General features: G+C 56.4%; 1 protein-coding gene across 1 annotated transcript; it reads right to left on the reverse strand.

Annotated features, from left to right (window-relative positions):
• Positions 1-14,273: 14,273 nt before the first annotated feature.
• Positions 14,274-21,912, reverse strand: OPTC (opticin). The gene is made up of 7 exons (XM_047076435.1): positions 21,719-21,912; positions 19,815-20,046; positions 18,951-19,089; positions 17,247-17,414; positions 16,158-16,360; positions 14,887-14,982; positions 14,274-14,444 (listed from the first exon to the last, which is right to left on the reverse strand). Exons 1-7 carry the CDS (start codon positions 21,910-21,912, stop codon positions 14,274-14,276), a joined length of 1,203 nt encoding a protein of 400 aa, XP_046932391.1.
• Between the last annotated feature and the right edge of the window lie 1,068 nt (positions 21,913-22,980).

Raw genomic sequence — 22,980 nt, forward strand, 5'->3', positions numbered from 1 at the left:
GGAGCCACCCAGCCCCGGTGGCTCCTGATGCGCCCTGAGACTTGGCGCGTGAGTCGGAGCAAGCTGATACCACAGAAATGAAAGGAGCCAGCCCTGTGATCTTGCTGTGATAATGAGCATTTTATGAGCTTCTCCCGTGGAACTTGGAAACGCATCAGAGAGGCAGGCTGCTCTCGGTCCCTGCGCTGGATGCTTGGGATTCCAGCACAAAGGGCCTTTGTGAATTTTCCCTCCCCTTCCACACACCTGCTGCTCCTAGGCTATTCTAGTGGCACCAGGGGGGAGGTTGGGGCGTCCTGCAAAAGCAGCCTTTCAGGGGAGGGGGATCTGGCCCCCCCACCCCGTTCAAGAACTGTCCTGTGGTCTCGCAGAGGCCCCAGAGCAGCCCCTTGGGCACCACGACTGCTGGCTGGGTTCTAGAGGGGGGGGTCCCAGAGGGAGAGGTTAGAGCACGTCATATTTCTCTTACGGCACAATGAACAATGGCTTCTGTTCGTTGAGTCCCGCGCGCCAGATAACGGCAAGCACGGTGTGTGCGTATATTAACTTAATCCTCGTTAAGAACCCTGAGAGGGAGCGGTGTCCCCATTTTACAGACGAAAGAAAGGAAACACGAGAAGGGTAGCTTACCTTGGGGCAGAGCAACGATTCGAGCCCAGGTTCCCCTCCACGAGTTACCCAGACGGAGCCTTGTCCCGGGGACTATATGTGGTCTAGGCGTAACTTTTCTCCCTCTTTCCTCCTGCTGGTGAGGAGAGCGGGGCCTACTGTGTATGAGTTGGGGTGTGGTGGGAAGGAGCTGGTGTCTATAACCAGGCAGGGCGAGGGGGTGTGTGGATCAAAATCCCCTGAAGGGACGCGGAGAAGAGCCACGATGATCCTCGGGCCTGGCGGGGAGTGTGGAAAGCGGAGGGATTAGGACCCTCAGCCTTGTCCCCCCACAGCAGGTGTCCAGCAGCTGACCCCGCAGGGGGGCTGGAGGTCCAGGGAGCCTGGCTGGTGGTGCCTCAGCAGCCAGTCTTCCGGGCACAGGGCACAGAGCAGGGGGATGCGGTGGAGGGAGCGATGGAGACTGTTGGGCACGGGGAGCTTCTGGAACTTTCTGAGAAATGCATGCTGCTTGATGTTCCAGGACGCCAAGAAAGGGGTGGGCCGGGAAAGCAGATGGTGCTGGTTGGCCAGCAGGTTTCACCTGATGTCCCGGGTACGAGAGTCCTCGGGGAGGGTCCCGGAGGGGAAGAACAGAGGCCTGCCTGAATAGAGAGGGGAGCCCGCAGAGAGGGGAGGAGTCGGAGAGAAGATGAGGGGAGGGAGAAGGAAGGGAGAGAGGGAACAGCCAAGGCAAGCCCACCCAGGAGGAGGGCTTCCTGCTTTGCACAACTTCAGAAACACTGTCAACACACTCTTTCTACAAATGTGCCCCGCACTCTGACAGCAAGGCCGTCCCTGCCAGGCCCACGAGAGCCGGCTTCCTGCGTGAGCGAGGAGGAGGCGCTGCCTCTTCCAGGGAGTCTTCCGCTGGCTGACCACTGCCCGAGCCCTCCTGAGCGTCTGTGCTCACGCAGTTAGCATTGCTAACATTACTAACGTTACTAGTTAACGTTACTAACTAGCCACTTCAGGCTGCAAACTCTCTAGAAGGGGGTACGTGTTTGGTTCGTCAACATAACCCTCACGCCTGGGAGTAAGGGAGCCACAGGGGGTTGAGAGATGTTCTGTGACCCTCCCCTTCACCTTCAGAAAAGAGAGCTCCGCTACCCAGCCAGTAAGGTAGGCCTCTTCCGTCTGCTGGCCAGGCGATCCCAACAGGACCAGCTGCCTCCAGCCCCAGGCCCTCCTCCCCCAGGGCCCCGCATCTACCTGCTGCCGGCAAGGGTGGCTCCCATGACTGTTTCTTTGTTCCCCCTCCCCCCCAGCAGAGCTGATGCCGAGTGGTGGGGTTGGGGGGGGGCAGTGGTAACCCGCTGGCATCCTTGCTGGCCTGTGCGTGCATGGATGGGATACCTTGCAGCCCGGAGGCCTGAACAAATGGCATGCGAGGCCTGGGGGAAGAGTTGGGGAGGCCTTACCCATCACCCCTATGGACCACCCAGCCTGCCTGGCAGCTCAACTTCCAGAGAGATCACTGCAGCTCTACTCTACCTGGGACCATAGAATGGAGTTCTGATCGGATCGACTTCCAGGAGATGCGTCTCTCCCTCTGCTAGCTGCTGGCCCCGGTGTCTTTTACGCCTAAAGGAGTGAGGTGGAACGGAGCCTGAATCCATGCCAGGAGAGCTGGGGGTTGGGCCCGTTTCTGGGGCACTGGCACAGGGAACAGGGCTCAGCCGCTGGGTAAGCCACTCCTCAAAGCACCCCAAGGCTTTCCAAATCGATGTCCTGGAAAAGAGGGAAGCGATGATCTTTTGGACCCTTGATGGCTCACCTTGCCCTCTCAGCTGTCCCCAGTCTGTGTCACCTGTGTCACAGAACTTAGGACCTGGTTGGAGAGACAGGCCAGGGGAGATGGCTGAGAGAAGGAGCCAGTTCCCCACTGCCCCCATCCAGCCCCTGGGGGAACCTCTCTTGTGTCTGAGTTGCTCTGCTGTCGTATTTCTCTCTGCTCGGCCCCACTGCCCTGGATGCCCTGAGCGGCCCTTGCCTGCTCATCTCTCATCCCGGCTGCAGGGCCCCGAGTGCATCTCGCAGAGAAACCTTCCTGCCCTAGGCCTCCAAGGAGATGGAATTAGCTGTCAGAGAAGAGAGGGGTTTCCGAGGGGTCAGCGCGCCGGGCCCTGCGGGATTGATCCATTATGAATTATGGATGGCACATCCCACTCAGTCCCAGGGCTCTACAGCCAGAGAGGGGGTCCCTGCCTTTCTTCCCCGAGTCGGCCCCTTCTCTCTGGCGTCCCTTTAGCGTGAACTAATTTGACAAGTAGGTGCATTCCTTGTTCATATTACTTGGTTGCTTTTTTTAATGAATGGGGATTTTGTGCCCACCTCTCCCGTTAGCTCTCTGAGCAGTAGGGTCGTGCATTTTCCATCCGCCGGAGCCTGCCTAGAGGCCTGGACTGCCAAGCGATGCTCAGCGTGCAGGCGGCACTGTGACTGCTGATGGGTGGCGGAAGGAGGACCCAGGGGATGAGGGGAGAGGCGGTGCGAGCCCAGACTGCTCGCAGAGCACTTGGGCTGTGCGGTGCCCACACTGGCTCCACGGGAGGCCTGACCCCTCTCCTTCCCTTCTGGGTGGTTCGCCTCTGCTGTTGCTGCCTCTCTGGTGTCTCTTCTGCTTGAGCGCCCACCGGGCCGTCCCCGGGCCGGTCCCTGGCCAGGGGTGATCGGGAGTCTGTCCCATAGCCACTCCTGGGTCCAGTTCGCCCCTCTGCCCAGAGCCCCACATCCGCAGTCTATCGCAGGGCTCTGAATTCACACCCTCAGGCCGGCTCCCCGTCCTAGACCCCAGGCTCATCTCCTTCAAAACCACCTCGCACAGGACTTCCCAAATACCGACCCCAGCCCTTCAGATCCCCCGCCCCTGCTCGGCCCTGCACGCCCCACCCCTCCCCGCTCCAGCCTTGCCCAGCACCACATGCCCAGCCCACCGGTTGTGCCGAGCTAGAGCCAGCCATGGGCCTGCAGGACGTGTCGCCCGCCTGCCCTTCATCCCGTGAGCACCCCCACTCAGCCACAGGTCTCGCCTCCAGCACCTTCTGGACCACCCTGCCTTCAGAGCGCCTTCCTTGCTCTCTGTCGCCCTGGGGCACCGTGAGTGGCTCCTGCCTCGGCTCTGTGCATCACCTCTGCAGCCATTACCACTCTGTATTTTGATGATTTGTTTGGGTACCCACGCACCCCTGCACCAGGCCTTCTCTTCCTGGTGCCTGAGGTCCCCCGGCACCTGAAAGAAATGACTCTGAATTACTGAAGGAGTAGAATGAGGACTGATTGGGCGTGGGCGGGCCCCGCGGGCAAAGGCTCACCAGTAAGGGGCAAGAAGATGGAGCGGGGAGGGGGTGGGTGGGGAGAGGGGCGGTGCAGGCAGGGCAGAGGAGCAGCGTTGGAGGGAAATGAGGAAATAGGGCCCGATTCAGCCACGGAGGTAATAATGCTTTGAATATACAATGCACCCTTTCCCTAGCTGTCCCGTCGGCAGGCACCTTCTCACAGTGAGGAAAATAAACCTGTTTTCCTTAGGCCAAAGCCTGATTTGATGATAGACCTTCTCAGCTTCCCAGGAGGCGGCAGTGGCTGTGCTGGGTGGGGAGGAGGCAGGCAAAGTAAAGGGTAAGGGAGAGAAACAGAGAAGGGAGGAGAGAGACAGGAGCGGGGGAGGAGAGGAAGAGAAAGCTCTTGTTCTGTGCACTGATTACTAATGTGGTGGAAATCTCAGCAGGTTCTGTGGGGAAGCATTTATTGTGCATGAGAAAGCAGGCAGTGTATTAAAGGAGCTGTCCCCAGGCTGCTGCAGCCAGCTAGAGGGAAGGGGCCAGGAAGGACAGGGCTGGCCAGGCTTTGGAGGCTGGCCCCGAAGCACCAAGGTGGGGAGGACAGAGGGCCTGAAATCTTGGCTCTGCCCTGGTCCCTGGTCACCCTAGGCCCTCTCACAAGGGGACAAGGCTCTTCTGCTCCCCAGGGGGCATTTCTCCCACTCAAGTCACAGACTCCTTCCTTGGGTGGGTGGTGGCGTTGACATGGTCACTGGGGCCCTTTCTCTGCCTTGCCGTGGAGGGAGGGGGCGGGGCGGCTGCATCCCACCCAGTCTTGGCATCAAAAGATGCCAAGAAGCTTCCGGGAGTTCCTGTCCCCGAGGGAGGGGCCATTCCTGGGAGGTGGTGGGTCTGGGCAGTGTGCAGATGTCGCGAGCGAGTGGGCCTGCCCCCGGAACTGTGCCCCGTCTGCACCAAGGGGAGCAGAGCAGCACCCCCCCCCCAGTGGGGGGCAGCTGTTCCCAGAGTGTCATGGGGGGGGGCCCTGAGACTCAGTAGCTGGCCTCATCTTTAAGCCCTATCTTCTCATGTCTTTGTCAAGAAAACAAAAGGACACGCGGCATCTCAGAGTCCCAGACTGTACCTTGGGGATCATCTAAACCAACCCTGTCATGGCCCAGAGAAGAGGAACAGAGAAGTGCCTTGCCTGAGGCCACACAGCAGGGGAAGCTTCCTGCGGGGACCCTTCTCACCTGTGCTCCAGTATCCTGGGTGCTCCCAGCGCTTAGGTGACCTGACCTTACCGCTGCCCTCTGGGAGCTGCTCGGTCCCTGCTCCTTAAGCCCCGGCCCTGAGGGCTTTCCTGCTGTCACTCCTCCCCCAGCTCCTGTCTCCCTTCTTCCTCCCCTTCACTTCCCCATTTCCACTCATCACCCTCTCCAAGCTACCGGGTTCTTCCCCCTTAAAAGGTTACACTGGCTCTGATCACTGTCACCTTCCAGCTGGTGAATCACACTTTGTTTCTTTCCTTCCCTGTGCTTTTAGCATCTCGAACAGGGACACAAGGGGGGTAGGGGGGTTTGAGCTCCTTGCAGAAGGACCCATGGCACCCCGGGTGAAATCCCGCGGGACCTTCATGCTCAGAACGGCGCTACCTCCCACCCCTCCCACCACCCGGTACTGGCTGCTCCCCTCGGGCCTCCCCTGTGGATCCATTTGCCCTGCTTGCTTCTTTCCGTGCAGAGCCCGGTGGTTCCCTCGCTTCTTGTGCTGCAGCTGCCTGCTGGTCATGAAGGCCGGGGCTCAACCGTCACCACCTCTGAGAGGCCCTCCTTGACTACATTTTCTTTCTTTTTTAAATTTATTATTTGAGAGAGAGAGAGAGAGAGAGAGCAAGTGAGGGAGGGGCAGAGAGAGAGTTGGGGGAGAGAGAGAATCCTAAGCAGGCTCCCCACCGTCAGCGCAGAGCCCAATGTGGGGCTCGAACCCATGAACTGTGAGATCATGACCTGGGCCAAAGTCTGATGCTTCACTGAGCCACCCAGGCGCCCCTTGACTACCTTTTCTAATGTCCCTGGTCTCTACCATTAGTCTCTGCCACATCACCTTCATTCTGTTGCCTTCTAGCATCTGTCTTTGTCTGAATTATATTGTTTATCTGTTCCTGTATGTTTATTCCATTACTGCCTGTCTCCCCCACTGAGAACAGGGACCTTGTCTGTCTTTATCATAATGTCCCTGGTGCTTGGCGTTTAATAAAGGGTTGTTGTTCCAAGAGTCAACGGAGGGCACGGGAGACGGCCAACACTGAGGCAGGGCCTGGATCTATGTAAATATCGCTGGTGGGCCTCCGGGGTTCCTCCGCCACCCTGCCCAGAAGACTGAGTCTCGGGCTCCATGTGAGACCCGATGGAGAGCTAGGGGATCTGCATCAGCCTGGGTGATGGAGGAGTCGCGGCTGCTGGCTTCCCCAGTGGGGCGTGTCCCCTTTCTCCAGCGTGGCGTCTCTGCCGTATTTATTACTGCTTCTTCGCAGGCTGTCCTAGACGGTCCTAGACGGTACTCAGGAAGCAACAGACACCCACCCACCAGACCTCGCCCTGGGAATGGAGTGGTGGGAATTGGCTTGACAGTGGCTCAAAACAAACAAACAAACAAACAAACAAACGCTTTCCCTCTTCCGGGATTCCAGGCACACGATGAATGAATGGTTCCTGAGCTCCAGAAAGGGCAGAGGCAGTCGCCCTAGTCTTCCAAAGCTGCGGTGTGCAAGAATGTGGGGGGGGGGGGGGTTGGGCAGAGAGGAAGAGAGGGGCAGGCCGCCTCTCCCGGGGTTCCTATCTGCACTGGGATGAGACCAAAGCTCAAGGGGAGCTCAGCGCCCCCCCTGGACACACCCCCCCTGGGGCTAGTTGGGATTCTGTTTACCAATAAGGGAAGGAGCCTATTGTACTCGGGGTGGAAGGAGCGGAAAGAAATCAGTGAACAGGAGCTCCGGAGCCAAGAAGCCGGGCTCTGAGACAATAGATAGGAAGGGAGGGGGTGTGAGAAGATCTGCATTGGAAAGGCTCGGAGGAGAAATCCAGGTGTGCCTGGGCCCCCATCTGGGGGGGGGGGTGGGCTAGGAGAGGGAAGGGGCAGAAAATGAGCCATTTACAGCCTTATTTCTATAGCAGGTCTGCCTCCCCTGCGGCCCCGGAGCGCGCCCAGCATGTGTTTATTACGTGTGTTGTATGTGCAAGGCTCCCGGAGGAAGTGTGAGGTGATGGTGTTTTAGCAGCTGTGCTAGACCCCCAGCACCGATCCAGGAGGGCCGAGGGCTTTGCAGTCATTTCCATTCTGCCCTACTTGTGTGACCTTGAACAAGGAACTTAACGCCTCTGAGCTCTTCTATAAAATGGGCAGGGCCCACCTCATGGCCGCACTATGGGGACTGGATGTGGTAAGGCAGAGGGCTCGCACAGTTTCCTGCTGACGGGGGCGGGCTAGCTTGCTTTTCCCGGACCTCTGGCCGTTCCTTAAAACCAGAGGAGATGGCCTTCTGCACCAGGTAAAGTCCTGCCTGGACACAGGGGCTTGGACCAAAGGATGCTGGGGAATCTCGGGGCCTGTGGAATATTGGATTTTTCTCACTTTCTCCTCTTTCTCTACCTTCCAGAATCTCTGCAGGGATGATGCTTGATACACTGACTTTAAGAAAGACCTGATTTTCAGACCACCTTGTTCGAAAGGAGCAGCATCTACGTCGCCAAGCTGATTTTAACCAAGTACAGGGATGCTCTGAAAGACTTGAATCCCAGAAGACTACATTGTTTTTTTCTTCCTCTGCAGGGTGCCTTAGCTTGAAACATCTGAGTAACTGCTTAATACCTTCCTACTCTGCAGAATATTCCCAGCTTGGGGGCTGTTTGCGTCTTTCTGGCCTGGTATTTTTCAGGACTACCCAGAGCCACTGCCAGGAGTCCCACCTCTCCTCTGCCCACCCCACTCCTCACTGCCCCCACCCCACCCTATAGCACTCCTCCAAAGGCCAAAGAGTCGCCTGCCATTGCTTGTTTCTAAGGTTCAAACGTACCTTCCCACCTGTCTCCCAGGACACAGTCTCCTGGGGACTCCTTAGATTCCCCCAAAGAGGTGCCAGGCCCCAGGAGCCTGTCCTGGGATGCAGGGGCCCTTCTGGGGGAGACAGTGCCCCTCCTGAGCAGGCATGTTGGCGATCCTTTGGTGGGGGGATGCTGATTACATACAACGTGTGGCTCAAGGCCCGTAGCATCTTGTGTCAAGATGGGTCAGGACAGGTGTCCCTGTCAAAGGTTCCTGGGCCCGAGCGGGAGAGTCTGGATTGTTCCCTCGTCTGCAGGGACCAGAGGAGGGGCTCGGGAGGGCTTACAGCTAAGTCAGCTTTTAGGGTCAGAGTGCAATTGACTTCGGATCAGAACTTGGGAGACGGGACATGTCCTGTGCTGCCTGTTTTCTGTCCTTGCTTCCCTTTCTTCTCATTCACCATTGGTATCTCCTCGTCGGTGCTGGTCAGTGCTGCAGCCAACAGCAGGGAAGGGTCTGGTCTTTGTTCTTGGACTAGGAAGGGGATGGGGCTGCGGGTACATATGAAACCCCTCGGGCTTGGCTATGCTTTGAGCAAGGGGGCTGGGGCCCAGGGATTTCCCAGGGAGCACCCAGGGACAGAGTGGGGTGCTGGTGTGACCCACCACACGTCACACAGCTAGTCAGGGCCTGGGGCTGTGGACTCTCATTCTAGTGCTCACTCCCTTGTACCACGGTCCCTTTGCAGGTGGCTGCAGCGGGAAACACTGCCCTTCCTCCTGTGTATGAACTGTGTGTTAGACATACAGCAAAGGCAAGGATTCTGGAAGGCAGGGCTGGGACCGCCAGGCCAGGAGAACACTAGAAGCTATTTGCTCTGGTGCCTGGGACACAGAAGGGGACAAAGGGAAAGGAGACAGAGGGCTTGCAGGGGGAGGAGAGGAGGGGGAGAGTGTTCTGGGTGCATGCTTGGGGGGGGTGTTTGCGGGGGCGGGGGGGGCGGGCGGGAGGTGTTCATGGGTGACCAGGGCCGCAGGGTTGGCCAAGTCGGGGAGGGGTGCACAGGGTGGTCTAAAGACAAGGAGGCCTGAGTTTGGAGAGTTTATTTTAGTGCAGCAGGAAGAAGGTGGTCCCTTGGCGGCTGTGTCACCCCTGGAAGAGGAGGGAGACACGGGAGGGGTGGGGGGAAAAGCCACGTCCTCCCTCCATAGGGAGACCCTGGTTCAGGCTGGCAGCAACGGAGGGAGGGAGAGAGACAGTGGCTGCTGGAGAAGGTGCAGCCGGGCCAGCTGGAGAGACAACCTTGAGAGAGAGGAGGGGCAAACCTGAGCTGGCGTGGAGCGTGGGGAGAGGGGAGGGGCGGAGGGAGGAAGGAGGGGATGAGAGAGTTCCAGACGGCAGAGGGGGCGGGGCACAGCCCGGTCCACCTCCCGTCTGTCTGCCTCCCTCCTTCTGGCCAGAAGCAACAAGGGCGCAGACACGCAGACACGGGCATGTGGGTGCTGGGCCGCCCACGCGCCTGCGGGGTGGGGGCAGAGATGGGGGGCAGTGTGTCCTTGAGCCTTAGGGCTTCCCTGAGCTCAGATCCTCAGAAGCCACCGCCACCCCCTTACCTCATGTGCTGCATCAGGATTCCGGCCGGACTGCCTTGAGGCGGGCTCAGGACTCAGGCTCTGTGAGCGACTCCCATGTTTTCAGCCTGGGCGATGCTCTCCCGGTTCCTGCTTTTCAAGGAGCCCTTGGGGGCTGCTGAGCGAGGGGACCAATCCTTTGCTCCTGCAACTGGGGATGAGATTTCGCGTTTCTCCTACCGGGATTCCCAAGAAATGATGGCGATCCTTCCTCCTCACCCTCAGTCTTGCTTTTCCTTTTCCTTTTCTTTTTTCAAGTCTTATGTAGTTAAGTAATCTCTGCACCCTCCGTGGCGCTCGAACTCGCGACCCCGAGATTAACAGTCGCGTGCTCTTTGGTCTGAGCCAGCCAGGCGCCCCTGGTCTTGTTTTTTCTATATGTTGAGTCATCTTTCTCTTAAATCACTCAGCCTCCCATATTCTATCTGGAAACCAGGGATAATAATACCTTCCTCACAGAGTTGGTGGGACTGTAAATGAGATCCCATATATGAAAGAGCTCCGTAGAGTGCAAATTCACAGCGGAAGCATAAGAGATTATGATTCCCAGAGGGGACTAAAGGAAAAGGCAGGAGGAAGCAAGTCCAGGCGGGGTCAGGGGAGGAAGCCCTTCCTGGCGCCCTCCGGTCCCCACCAGTCCCCTCTGGCCCTGACCTTGCCGTGGATCTGAGGGCGGGCAAGGGGAGGGGCGGTCACGGCAAACTCCCACTGCTGGGGTTCCCTGCCTGCCCCCCCCCACCCCCCGCCTCCTCACAGGACAGGGCAGGACAGAAGTCTGAAGACTGTGGGGGGGGGGGCGGGGCTTCTTCCTACAGTGCTGGCTGGATGGCCACCGAGGAGCCACCCGAGAGCAAGGGCCCTCACCAAGGTGGCCAAGGTTGAGCACCGGTGCCGACGGCCACTAACGACCCGGATGAGTTGAGGCTTGGAAAGTCCTGCTCTTGGAAGACGTGGATTGGAAGCCAACCTCGGACTGCTCATCAGCAGTGGGTCCGGCAGTCAACGTGCCTCGGCCTCACTCTGCATAAAGAGGTGCTCTCTGCCCCCCTGCCGGGAGCCTGACCCTAACGCCTGTGGGTCCCTGAGAAGCCAGAGCCCCAGCTCCTTCTTGTTAAGATGTAACAGCTGCTGGGAGCCGGCTTGGATTTCTCTCCCTGCCCATCCCCTCTCCGGATTCCAGAGAGGCCTGGGGACAGATGCACCGTTTAGAATTTCTTCAGGGGGGCGGCCAACAAGGGCATTCTTCCTATTCCTTGGGCTTCCCTTGCCCAAAATGGGAGATGAGCTGGGGGACAGCTGCACAGGCAGCAGGTCCCTGGGGAGATCCTTCCTGCCCAGGGTAGTAACACGGCCTCAGGAAAGAAACCCTCGGGAGCCGCCGCCTCCTTTGGCCTGGAGAGAGGTGCCTGCACCGAAGGGAGGTACAAGAGCGGGACTTGGGACCCCGTGTCGGGAGGGACGCGGTTTTGAATCCCGGCCCTGCCACGTGCTGCTCTGTTCATTTGGGCCACCGCCTGTTGCCCTGTCCCCAGTGTGGAGATAAACATCCCTACTCTCTAGGGTTGTTGCTGGGGTTCAGTGATGTGCCTAATAGCTTCTATTACAGCATCTGGCCAATTCCAGAGTGCGGGGACTACTGGGCCCCTTCTCTGCCACAGAGCGGGGGTCAGATGACTTTCTGTACTCAGCACAGATTAACCTTGGGGCATGTGGGTATGATGTGGCTTCTAGCACAGAGGGGCCCCAGTTCTGGAAAGTTCTCTTTGGTTTGGTTTTTTTTTTTTTTTTTTTGGTGTTTTTTTTTCCACACAGGGTTTCTTGCAGTTGGGGTCTTGAAGCTTTCAGGTGTGGTATACCTAGGCCTTGTTGTAACCAAACAGAGAAGGACATGGAAGAGGATAGAACTGATGGATGAGAGAGAGAGAGGCCTCCCACTGTAACGAGCTCCTGAGAAGACGGAAGAGGAAGAGCCAGACTTCACTGTTCTGAAATTCCGCTGTTCTCTACCGTTTTGAAAGGCAGGGAGCGATTGGCTGTTTTCCCAGCCTCAGTTGTGCCAGAATCCCTGGATCTCTAGGAGAGTGGGAGCCGGCAGCACAGGAAGCACGAGGGCACCCTCTCGCCTTTAAGACTTCCCACTCCAAGGGGCGCCTGGGTGGCTCTGCCCGTTAAGCCTCCGACTTCGGCTCGGGCCGTGATCTTGTGGTTCACGAGTTCGAGCCCCGCGTCGGGCTCTGGGCTGACAGCTCTGAGCCTGGAGACTGCTTTGGACTCTGTGTCTCCCTCTCTCTCTCTCTGCCCCTTCCCCCACTCTTGCTCTCTCTCTCTCTCTGTCAAAAATACAATAAAAAATATACGTTTAAAAAAAAAACAACCACTTCCCGCTCCATTTGCAGCCCGTGAAATGTATCGAGTCTCGGTTCAGGCCTCAACTAGCCACGTGAGCTCCAGTAAGCACTTTATCTTCTGGAGTTCTTGATTTCTTCGTCTGAAGAATGTGACTAATAACCCCTGACTTGTCTGTGTACGGGACTGTCCTGAGGACCCAAAGAACTTGGAGAACTTTGAGCGGGTTCCCTTCCACGTAGGCCACAGACACATACCTGCCCAGCCGGACTCGGGGACCGTCCCCCCACCGCCACCTCGAGTGATTGCCGTGGCAACTGAGTGCCCGGCTAACTCCCGCTCCTTGGTCTAGTTTCAGCTTAGATGTTGTTTCTTAAAGGTCTTCGGGCCTCAGACTGGGTCTCCCTCCTGTAAGCTCTCATAGCATTCTGCAGAATCCTCTTATCACGTGTGTCAGGAGTTGCACAGTGTGGCTGTGTGACCGTTTAGCATGTATCTTCGGTGCCAGACTCTAAGCTTCAGGAGGAAAAGGAGTACGTGTGTTGCACATCATCAGATCACCAGCATGTAACACAGTGCCTGGCACCGGGCAGGTAGGTGCTCGATAAAATCCTTGCTGGATGAAGGAGTCAATTGCCTGCCTCGACCCCCTTTTATCCTTCAGTCAACCCCTGCTGCCAAGCGCCCATCTATTACGTCCCTCTTGCCCAACACCTCCTTATAAGGAGAAGGGCGACATCTCTCCTGTCTTCATAATTCAAGGAACAAGTCAGCTAGATCATAGTTGGCCTTCTTCCCATCTCCCATCACAGCAGACCTTGCCCAGAACCCAAGGCTGCAGGTGAGTAATTGCTAGTTATTTATTTATTTATCCTTGCGCAAGGCTGCCCTCTGGTGGTTAAACACGGAAGCGAGCACGGGAAGGATTGAACCGCCCCGGCTGAGCCTGGCTCAGAGGGTCCCCAGTGTGCCAGGAACAGGTAAGTGTTACAAGGAGGGCATCCGGGTGAAGATTCTTGTCAGTCTCCATCCGTATTTTTTTTTTATTAAAAAATTTTTTAATGTTTTATTTATTTTTGAGACAAAGAGAGACAGAGCATGAGGAGGGGAGGGGCAGAGAGAGAGAGGGAGACACAGAATCCAAAGAGGCTCCAGGTTCTGAGCCGCCAGCACAGAGCCCGACGCGGGGCTCGAACTCACGAACCGCGAGATCATGACCCGAGCCGACGTCGGACGCTCCACTGACTGAGCCACCCAGGCGCCCCTAGTCTCCATCCTTATGAATGTCTCCCTCCAAATCTAACAGGAAGCCCTTGGCCTAGGAAGAGCAAGAAAATAAAGAAAGCCTCATAGAAACCCCACCCTACTCTGGTGGGCGAAATAGCTATTCTGTCCTCAGTGGTGAGCTGGCAAATGTTTAACAACCATCTCTCTCTCTCTCTCTCTCTCTCTCTCAGAGAATCCCGATGTGTAGCATTTACTGATTTCCATGGTAGAACTTCTCTCACCATGGCCGATTTCAAACTACCAATGTGATGTCACTTGAAAGTGTTGTCGGGAGAAACAAGCACTGAGGGGCCCGTCACTGTATACTACATCACGGATGCGAGTAAGTTCAAGAACTTATTGGTTACTAGTAAAATAATTGGGAAGTCATGAGTTTGAGTATTTATTACATGTGCTTTCAACATCATATATCTAAATGCGAGCTTATAATGTAATCCTGAATAAAAGCCCTGTTCAGCCACTGGCTTACAAAAGTCTGGGAAGTGTAATAATTGGTTCTGTAAGCCTCGTAGTAAGAGCTGGCTCCCGCATGCCATTGCTTCTCCCACTTCCCCCTTCTTTTTCTCCTCCTCCTCCTCTTCCTCGTACATGACTTCCCGGCATTCTGTGTGGGTAGGACGGATGGCGAATATGGGAGTGAGCTTTGCTCCAGACGCTGCTATTTTCTGAGTCAGGAGCCATAAGGTGCCAAGGAAAGAGAATGAGAAAATGCAAATTTGGCTACTGCGGGACGCTTTCGCGTGTGTGTCTGTGTGCGTGTCTGTGTGCCTGTGCCCGCGTGTGTGCACGTGTGTCTGTGTGTATGTCTGTGTTTCCGCGTGCACGTCTACATGTCTGTGTGTATGTGTGTGTGTCTGTGTATCTGTTGTATGTGTGTCTGTGTATCTATGTGTGCGTGCATGTGTGTGTGTGTGTGCGTGCGCATGTGCAGCCCGTGGGGGCAGGGGGCGGGGGGGTGAGTTTTGCAACCGGATCAGGGGGCCGATTCCGGCCTGGATGACAGACCACCGCGTGGAGGCGAGGCCCGCACCCTTCCCGCCGCACGGGGAGCGGTGAGTCAGCAGCAGCGGCCGGTGGGGAGGCGAGGCAGGCAGAAGTAGGCGCTGGGGAAGAAGCCCAGGTTGATGGGATTGCCGTCTAGGCGGATGTCTTCCAGCCTCCTCCGGCTGTGTTTGTGCTCCTCAGTGTCACAGAAGGCGTCTTTCTGCATGGTCTCTATCATGTTATTCTGGAAAGAACACATTGACAGCTGCCAAACCTCCCCCTGGAGAGTCTGCCCCCAGGCAGCGCCGAAGGCACGGATCAATCCGCTCTCCCCACCAGCTCCCCTCTTGGGAGTGGAGAAACCGAGGCACATGAGGCCGAGGCCACGCAGCAAGGGGTGAGGAGAGAAGGCCCGTGGAGGATGGATATGGAGAGCAGAGAGGGAGGAGGAGGAGGAGGAGACAGAGGAAGGAACCAGCCGCCGGTGAAGTGGGGTGAAGGATGCTGAGGGACAGGAAGCATCTTTGGAAGGAAAGGAAGGCAGTCGCGCCGAGGCTGTGGGCGATGGCCTGGGCGAGACCTCGGCTCCAAGCCTCCAGTAAGCTCCCTGGGAAGGAGACCCCACCGCATTCTCAGGATGCCCCTGGGCTCTCTGCAATGCTCTTGATCTTGGGGAGGCTGCTTACCTGCAGGTGCAGTGAGCGCAGGCTGGGGGGCAGGGGCCCGGGGATGGAGTCCAGCAAGTTGTCAGCCAGGTAGAGGAACTGCAGCTTCTCTAGCCCCTGGGGAGGAGGCAGAGGGCATGGGAGGCTGGCAGGGGTCGTGGGACCTGGCAGTGACAGGCGCCCAGCGGGGCCCTAGTGTTCACTGAGGGCCTCCTCAGCCTCAGCCACGTGTCAGGCTCGGGCCTGGGTGCTGCACGGGATGCCCAGTCTCTCGGGAGCTCACAGGCACTAACTCTCACGAGGGGCAGCAGGAGAGCTGCTGTCATTGAGGTCTGGCAGCTGGGGGAGCCTGCCGGAGCTGGTAATGAGGAGCAGCGAGGGGTAGGCGGGGGAGAGGGGGCGCGGACGGGGTGGGAGGGAGGACAAGGGGCCATCCCAGTTCAGCCTCAACTTTTCCCAAATGAGAAGTCTCCAAATCTGGTCCTGGAGTGGCTGTGAAGAGAATGTTCTGGAAACGTCTGGCGCGGCAGAGTGAGAGCCGCAAGCACACGTGAGGCAGGCTGAGCGGGTGCGTGTGGCAGAGCTGGGCGTGAGCCCCTCCTCGCGGCCTCCCTGGCACCACTCCTGGAGCTCTCAGAGCCCTGTTGAGGGAGCAGTCGCAGGGGCCACGTTTGTGCCTCGGGTTTAGCCCTTTCCAGCACGAGTGGCCAGCCAGAGATCCATCAGATGGATGGATGCTCTCGCAAGCACTTGGTCAGAGAAAATCAGTTAGTAGTGGGCTTTTTTCCAAAGCCCACTTTTTTCCAAATTTTAGGTAGGGTTAGGGTTGGAGCCAGCACGATCGCAAGTCACAGCACAGCCTAGGTTTTAGGGGCGTAGGTGCTGCGGGTGCCGAGAGGTGAATGGGACAGACGTGCCGAGAGGCCATGTGCCGGAAGAGGCGGAGGGAGAGCTGCTGACTCTCATTGCTGGTGCCAACCCCCCTCCCCCATTTCCAGTAACAAGCCCATGAGGCCTGCATTTCCTTTTCCTGGAAGTTCTTGGGATGGCGTGTCGTAAGACACCCTCCTCTGGAGTCAGAATCAGTTTCTTGAAACCAAAAAAAAAAAAAAAAAAAGTTTAATAAATGGGAACAGATGAAGAAAATGGGGTTTGATTTTCATACCCAGGATAGTGTTGGAGAAGGGACATCCCATGAGGGCAAGGGTGTGTGTGTGTGTGTGTGTGTGTGTGTGTGTGGTTGTGGGCATGCGTGGCAAGTGGTAAATGGAGGACTTTAGGCCCTGGCTCACCCTGAAGGCTTCGGGCTGTATTCCGGAGCTCTGGAGCCGGTTCAGGCGGACGTCCAGGACCTCGATGCCAGCGGGCAGCACGGGCAGAGCCGCCAGCTGGTTCTCTGGGAGGATCAGGTCCCGCAGGGCAGGCAGCAGGCGGAGGGCATCATCATCAATGGAGGAGATGGAATTGCTGGAAAGGTCGATCTTCTTCAGTTTTGCTATGGGGTATGGGGGAGAATACAGAAAGTCACGAGACGCGCTATCCTTCCTGGCCCTTGCTGGACCTACCTGTACCCTGCCCCATCCTTTTAAAGATAGGCAATGCCGGCCAGTTCTCCACCCGTGTGAGGTCCAAGCCAGAAGAAATGACATGATAAACCAGGGCCCCCTGGGAAAGCCCTCAGATTCGGCCATACTTTCTCATGGAGTTCTGTCCTGTGTGGTGGCTGCCCATGGATATGGGTTTGGTAGAAACCTTTGTAGGGCAAGACCCAATAGGCCCACCAATCCTTAGACCCATCCCACCCCCACTCTTCACCATTAGTTGACGCAAAAGGACGCCATGGCCCGGAAGGCTATGGGATTTAGTGGTAGCATCTGGATTTGAGCCCAGGTTTCCTATCTGAGGCAGGGTATAAGGCATAGGAATAACATGCCTTGGGAATGTTAGGAATAGGAATAGGAATAGGAATAGGTATAAGGCATAAGGAAAACACGACAAACAAAAAATGGATAAATGGCGTCAGTGCTGTGGAGAGTCGATGTAAGCCTGGTCTTGTCCAGAGGCCAGGAGGGCACAGAGCTGTAGTGGCTGGGAATCCTGAAAATGGAGGCCTGATCCTATCTTCCCCTTCCCCGCTTTCCAGAGCTTTGGAGGGAACAAAGGTGGGCGGGTCACTTCTGTTATCCAACATCTTCAAGGAAAGGAATCAGGGAGACTTGGGGCTATTTCCATTTGGTAGCTGGGGAGACTGAAAACTAACAGGGAAAGGCTAACACAGGTGGGACACTGTGTGACAGCTCGTGTGGCTGGTGCCCAGGCGGAGGGCCTGTGGGCTTCCCTCCGCCAGTCCTGCCCTCCTCTTGTGCCAGAGCATTACATACTCAGCCCTTTGAAGTCTCCAGCTCGGATCCGGCTGATGCGGTTGAAGCGGGCGTACAGGTAAGTGGTTGTCTTGGGGAGAGGCGGGATGCTCTCCAGGTCAGCATCGTCACAGTACACGGAGGAACCAAGGCACACGCATACCAGACAGGTAGGCAGGCCTGGTTCAGCTGCAAGGCAGAACACAGGGAGACCCTTCTCGGACTGCCTTCAGCTTCCGGGACCAGTGGCCCTTGCCCCAGGGAGTGTCTGAGCCACGGCTAGAACTCAATGTCGCAATGCGCTGAGGCAGTGCCGTGGGCTGCCCCCGACCCGGCCCTCAGCCCCCAACCCAAGAGGAGCAGATCCTCACCCAGTTGTCACCCAGTCTCGGCCCACTGGTCCTCTTATCAGGCCCCAATCCGATGCAGGTTTTCCCGGGCCTGTGTGGGGGTTTCTAGGACATCCATTGGTCTTTTTTCCATAGGGGCTCCTCTCTGGTCCCCAAAGGCACAATGAAGATAAACTAAAGGCAGAACTAGGCGAAATGGCTAATGGTTGCTGGTCCTGCCATCTGCCTTGTGGGCGAGGAGTTAGACACGTTCCGTCTGGCTCCGAGAAGCAGAATGAAGCCACGACGGAGTGGACAGTGCTTGCCTAGGATTCATTTCCCGTTCTTATGGTGTCAGCATCCCAGGAAATAGCTCTCTCCTGTTCTCATGCCATGACCGGTGGTCATTGGACATAAGTCAGGCCTTCAAGCCCAAACTGGCTTTGAAAAGTTGGGACGGCTTTGCTGGCTCATACAACTGACTGGTGCAGGTAGTTTCTGTTACTTGCCACTACAAGAGATTACGGGAGACCACCGCTCATCCAACTCAAGGGCGAAATCTGTTAGCAGGGACACAGCCCCAAGATTAAGAGGCAGCTTTTCTTTGCAGGCAGTGACCACTATGGGTGGAGCAGAGAGGACCTCAGGGCCCTCCTTAGCCCAAGGCCTTGAATGGCAGATCAAGCCGAGGCCTTTTATGGTCTTTTTAAGCCCGGGGTTCTACAGCTCCGAGAGGTCATGGGTTCCTACGGATGCCCGGATACGCTAGATCCATCCAAGGCAAATATCTCAGGAGAACAGGAACCAGGGACAAGCAAGTCAGGAATTAACTGCATCCCTCCTCTGCGTCAGTTTGATCCCCAAAGAGTGCCAACCCCTTATTGTCAGACGTGCCGGTGTCCCAGTCTCCAGGAGGGCATCAGGGAGGGGAAGAGAGCTGCTAAGGGGGAATTTAGAGCCGAAAAGCAGTATGACTGCTTCATCTGCCCCCATGCCAAGTGACAGCCACAAAGTTATTTATTCTCCTCTACAGGCTTTTAATTGTCTCTAATCTAATTACCACTCAACCCGCTCCCCTAGTGATGCTGTTAATTAAGGTAGGGTGGCTTTGCTAGGAAGAGTGGAGTTCTTGCTTTTCTTTTTTCTTTTTCTTTTTCTTTTGCTTTTTTTTTTTTTTTTTTCTTTTTGGCCTCCTACCCAGCAAAAAAGCAGTAGGGACAGCTTACAGTAAAGGTTACAGTAAAGGTTAGCTTTTAACTCTCCCTTACAAGTAAAGGTTAGCTCCCGACACTTCCCTCCCTACCCCAACCGCACTTTACTGTAGTAGCCCCAGGGCTGGGTCATGGCTACATGGCCCATGACCTATGCGTACTGAGACCTGTGACCGTGAACTCACCGTGGCTGCTTGGGGAGCCTGGGAGGCCCAGCATAGTAGGCTTGGTCATGGTGGGCTTGGACGAGAGTGTCCTTGGATTCACCGTGCTCTGAGTGGAACCGATCCTGGTTGGAGGATACAGGCTGGATCCTGCTTTGACCTGGAGACATAGCACGTAGACCACAGTAGGCCAGTTATTGGCTTTGGACTCTGGGGACCTCAGTGACCAATTTGAAACTTACAAAGAGTCACTGTGGAGAAAAGGGGGAGGGAGGAAGGGAACTTCTTAAAGAGCATCTGGTCCAGTATCTTCCTCACATGGAGGAGGAAATGGGCCCAGAGAGGAGAGCACCAGGGATCAAGGAGGCGGCTGGTGGCCAAGCTGTCCAGAGCTGGAATCCATGTCTCTGGATCGCCCAGGCCGCCATGCTTCCTCTTGCTCAGCACTGAGCTCATGCAGCCAACGGGTGCGGGCTGCAGATCAGCCCCTGCAAAGGCCAGGAAGTGCTGAGAAAGAACTTCAGACTAGAAGACAGAGCAGATGGGGTTTGGAGCTTCTTTTTCTAGCGAGAATATGAAGACATCGCTGACTCCCACCCAGTGAGACACGGCTTATGGTCTTATGTGACGGCAGGCTACAGATGTGTGACTTCTATGGGGGATCCCGTCAAGTTTACTAGAAGCCGACAAGGAAATTGAACTTTTGCTGTCCTCTTTCTTAGCATTATCTACGTGATAAGTTCCTATGGAGGGACAAGAATTTCCACCTCCTGGAGAAAGACGTGGAGGCTTGAGATGCCTGCACTGTGGGCACCTGGAGAGGGGCCAGGCCCCTGACACCCAGTTCCTACAGGGAACACAGTTGGTCTGCTGTGTGCTCCTTACCTCAGGGAGCTGGTCCCCATAGTCCATGAGCCCTTCATAGTCGCTCAGGTCAATGACCTCATCGTAGTTGTCCAGGTCAGGGACGTAGTTCCCCAGATTCAGGACCGCGTAAGCATCTCCTTCCTCATTCGTCGGGTCTCTCCTCTTCCTCCCCTTTGGGGGAGAAGCTGTCCCTGCTTCTAGCAGCACCAGGGCCAGCAGGCTCAGGAAAGCCAGGAGCTTCATGGGGACCCTGGGAGGAAGTGGCAGCAGAAATGAGGAGGAGGTTAAATCACGTCGGAGCCCAGTCCTGGGGGACGGGCAGGAGGAGGGGCAGCCGTCGAAGAGGCAGGGTTCTCTCGGGCTTTGTGGGAACGACTCACTTCCCACCCCCACACTTGCCGACTCCATGTCGTTATACACTCAGTGCATCTATTGCGTGTGCAAGCCCCCTAACGGCTGGGGCTCTGTCTAGGGGGCTTCTCCTGCCAGCCCCTCCCATCGCCACCCAACTTCAGTGCCAGGGGGCTCTCACACACGCTGAGTTTCGCTCACACAGGCACGTGTAGACGCCTGGCACAGGCTCGTTTACTCATCTCATGCAAGGCTCCCTGTCTGCACACCTCCCTACTAATTAGGCATACACTCGTGCATTTATACAAATCTCCTAACGGCCACACGCACAGAGTACCATCATTAGTCACCAAGCTAGGTTTAGAGAAATCTCATCATCAAGGAGCCTTGCGGCTTTTTAAAAGATTATGCATCCATCACACATTTGCTCAACAAACATTTATGGGGTGTCTGTTACGTTCCGGGCACTGGACTCCTCTCTGGAGGTGCAGAAATAACTAAGGCACACCTAGCACGCTCAGAGTTCATGCTTTTAAAAACTGACATATAGGGGCGCCTGGGTGGCTCAGTCGGTTAAGCAGCCGACTTCGGCTCAGGTCATGATCTCGCAGTCCGTGAGTTCGAGCCCCGCGTCAGGCTCTGTGCTGACAGCTCAGAGCCTGGAGCCTGTTTCAGATTCTGTGTCTCCCTCTCTCTCTGACCCTCCCCCGTTCATGCTCTGTCTCTCTCTGTCTCAAAAATAAATAAAGCGTTAAAAAAAAAAATTAAAAATAAATAAATAAATAAAAACTGACATATAATGTAAGAAGAACGTTAGTTATAAAATATACTTCCTAAATGCAGCTTTTTTTTTTTTTAATGCAGCTTTAAAAAAAAAAAAAACGTTTACTTGTTTGGAGAGAAAGAGAGAGAACATAAGTGGTGGCGGAGCAGAGAGAAAGGGGGCCAGGGGACCCGAAGCAGGCTCCCCGCTGACAGCAGTGAGCTCGACCTCAAGAACTGTGAGATCATGACCTGAGCCGAAGTCGAAGTCGGAAGCTCAACTGACTGAGCCTCCCCGGGGGCACCCCTCAATACAGCTTTTTAGAAACAAATGATCACAGGAACAGAAAGTGTTCTTTGCACGTAGCTGGGGGAGCATGTACACATCTAGAGAGTTCCCTAGATGTCTGCGTGTGTGCACCAGTGATCACGTGCGTGCGTGATGAGCACGTAAGCAGAAACGTCTGCGCGAGTTCCTGCACAGAGGCACAGACGGGTCAAGGAATGTGTGTGGTGCGGGTGTGAGGGAGCCGGCGTGTTTCTGATAGTGCAGCTGCAGAAATGTCTAGCACGTTCGTCTCCTTTGTGCATTTCAGCTGGGCCCAGGGTAAGCCCTCTGCAGTGGCAAGAATGATTTTTTCATCAGAGCTTTTGCCCCCCGAACCCCAGCGCCCAGCAGCCCCTTCCAGCTTCTCTTGCCCAGAGGCTGCGACTCCCTCCATCCCCGTGCCCCCCCCACCCAGTCCCTCCCAGCCTGCACCACAGCCCCTCATTTGCATACCAATCTCACCTCAGACCTTGAACCTTACCCCACACAATGCTGTTTCCGAAGGAACAGAGCCTCACAGCCTCCGGAGAAGTAGGGACTCTGCTGGAAAGGTCGTCTGCAGTGGGCCAGGGTAGACAGCGGGGCGCTGGCTGAGGCCAGCGTGTGGCCAATCAGACTTCTCTTCTTGCTGGTGTCCAGCTGTTCCCCCTTCTCTTTGCTCAGCGGGTCCCCCATCCTATTCCTTTGCTCGGTGGCTGGGAATTTCTCTCTCTCCCTCTACCTCCTCCACTGCCACCTCCACATGTACCGCCCCCCCCCACCTCCCACTCTCTTCTCTCCTCTTTCTCTGTCTGCTGCTTTTCTCCTTTCCAGGCCGCTCTGAGGGGGCTGGCAGTTCCGACTCCCTAAGGGAACAAACAGCAGGTGGGGGGAGCATTCAGAGGGATGGGGCTTGACTTTCTTGCTTTTTTCCAGATGGAACCCGAAGATTCAAAGAGGCTGAGTTAAGGCACTCTGACCCCACCACCACCCACCACCTGGGGCCCCAACATGGGGCCATAACTGCCCAAAAGTCACCAGAGGGAGGCAGTTCAAAGAGAAGGTGAACGGGGTTGGGGCAGGATTTGAAGACCCGGCTTCAAGTTCTCCAGTGATGATGACGATGATGACGGCAAGGAGGACACAAGGAATTCTCTCAGTCCACTGAGGGTGGACCCTAGAAAGGAATTCCTGATCCTGAACACCAGGAGGCATTGTGTGGGGTCCTCAGGGGGCCGAGAAGAATCCTCTCCCCCCACCCCCCACCCCCCACCAAAGATGTATGTATCAGGAGAGATGCTCTTTTCCTTGGTGCCTCAGGCTAAAGGGTTCCCCCGTATTCTGCCAGCCTGCGTGCTTGCCTGGGGGCGGGCAAGCTGCTTGCCTGCTGCCCCTTGCTCCCTACTCCCTCCCACCGACCACATACTGACTCCTGGCTGTGAAGCTCCCCGACGATCATCTAGTCCAAACCACTTACCCAACAGATAAGAAACCGAGGTCCAGCTGGGTGCAGTGACTTACCCAAGGTCACACCGAGCCAGGACCAGGGCTTAGATTTCTGACTCTCGGGCCAGAGAGTTGTCGTTTGTTCATATGACCCTGCCTCTTTTCACCTCATCCCCCATCCCCCACCCCAGTTCTGAGATCATGTGCCTCGATGCCCTCAGAACAGATGGCCTTGGCAGGACGCATCTCTGCCCTGGCATACCAGGTGAAGGGGCAGATCGAAGAGCCTGGCCCAAGGGCCAGTGCTTGGCCTGCAAT

This window comes from Lynx rufus, unplaced genomic scaffold (genome assembly GCF_022079265.1).
Source record: "Lynx rufus isolate CCGP_SWC_20201006 ecotype Redwood Valley unplaced genomic scaffold, mLynRuf1.p SCAF_15, whole genome shotgun sequence".
Classification (NCBI taxonomy): domain Eukaryota; kingdom Metazoa; phylum Chordata; class Mammalia; order Carnivora; family Felidae; genus Lynx; species Lynx rufus.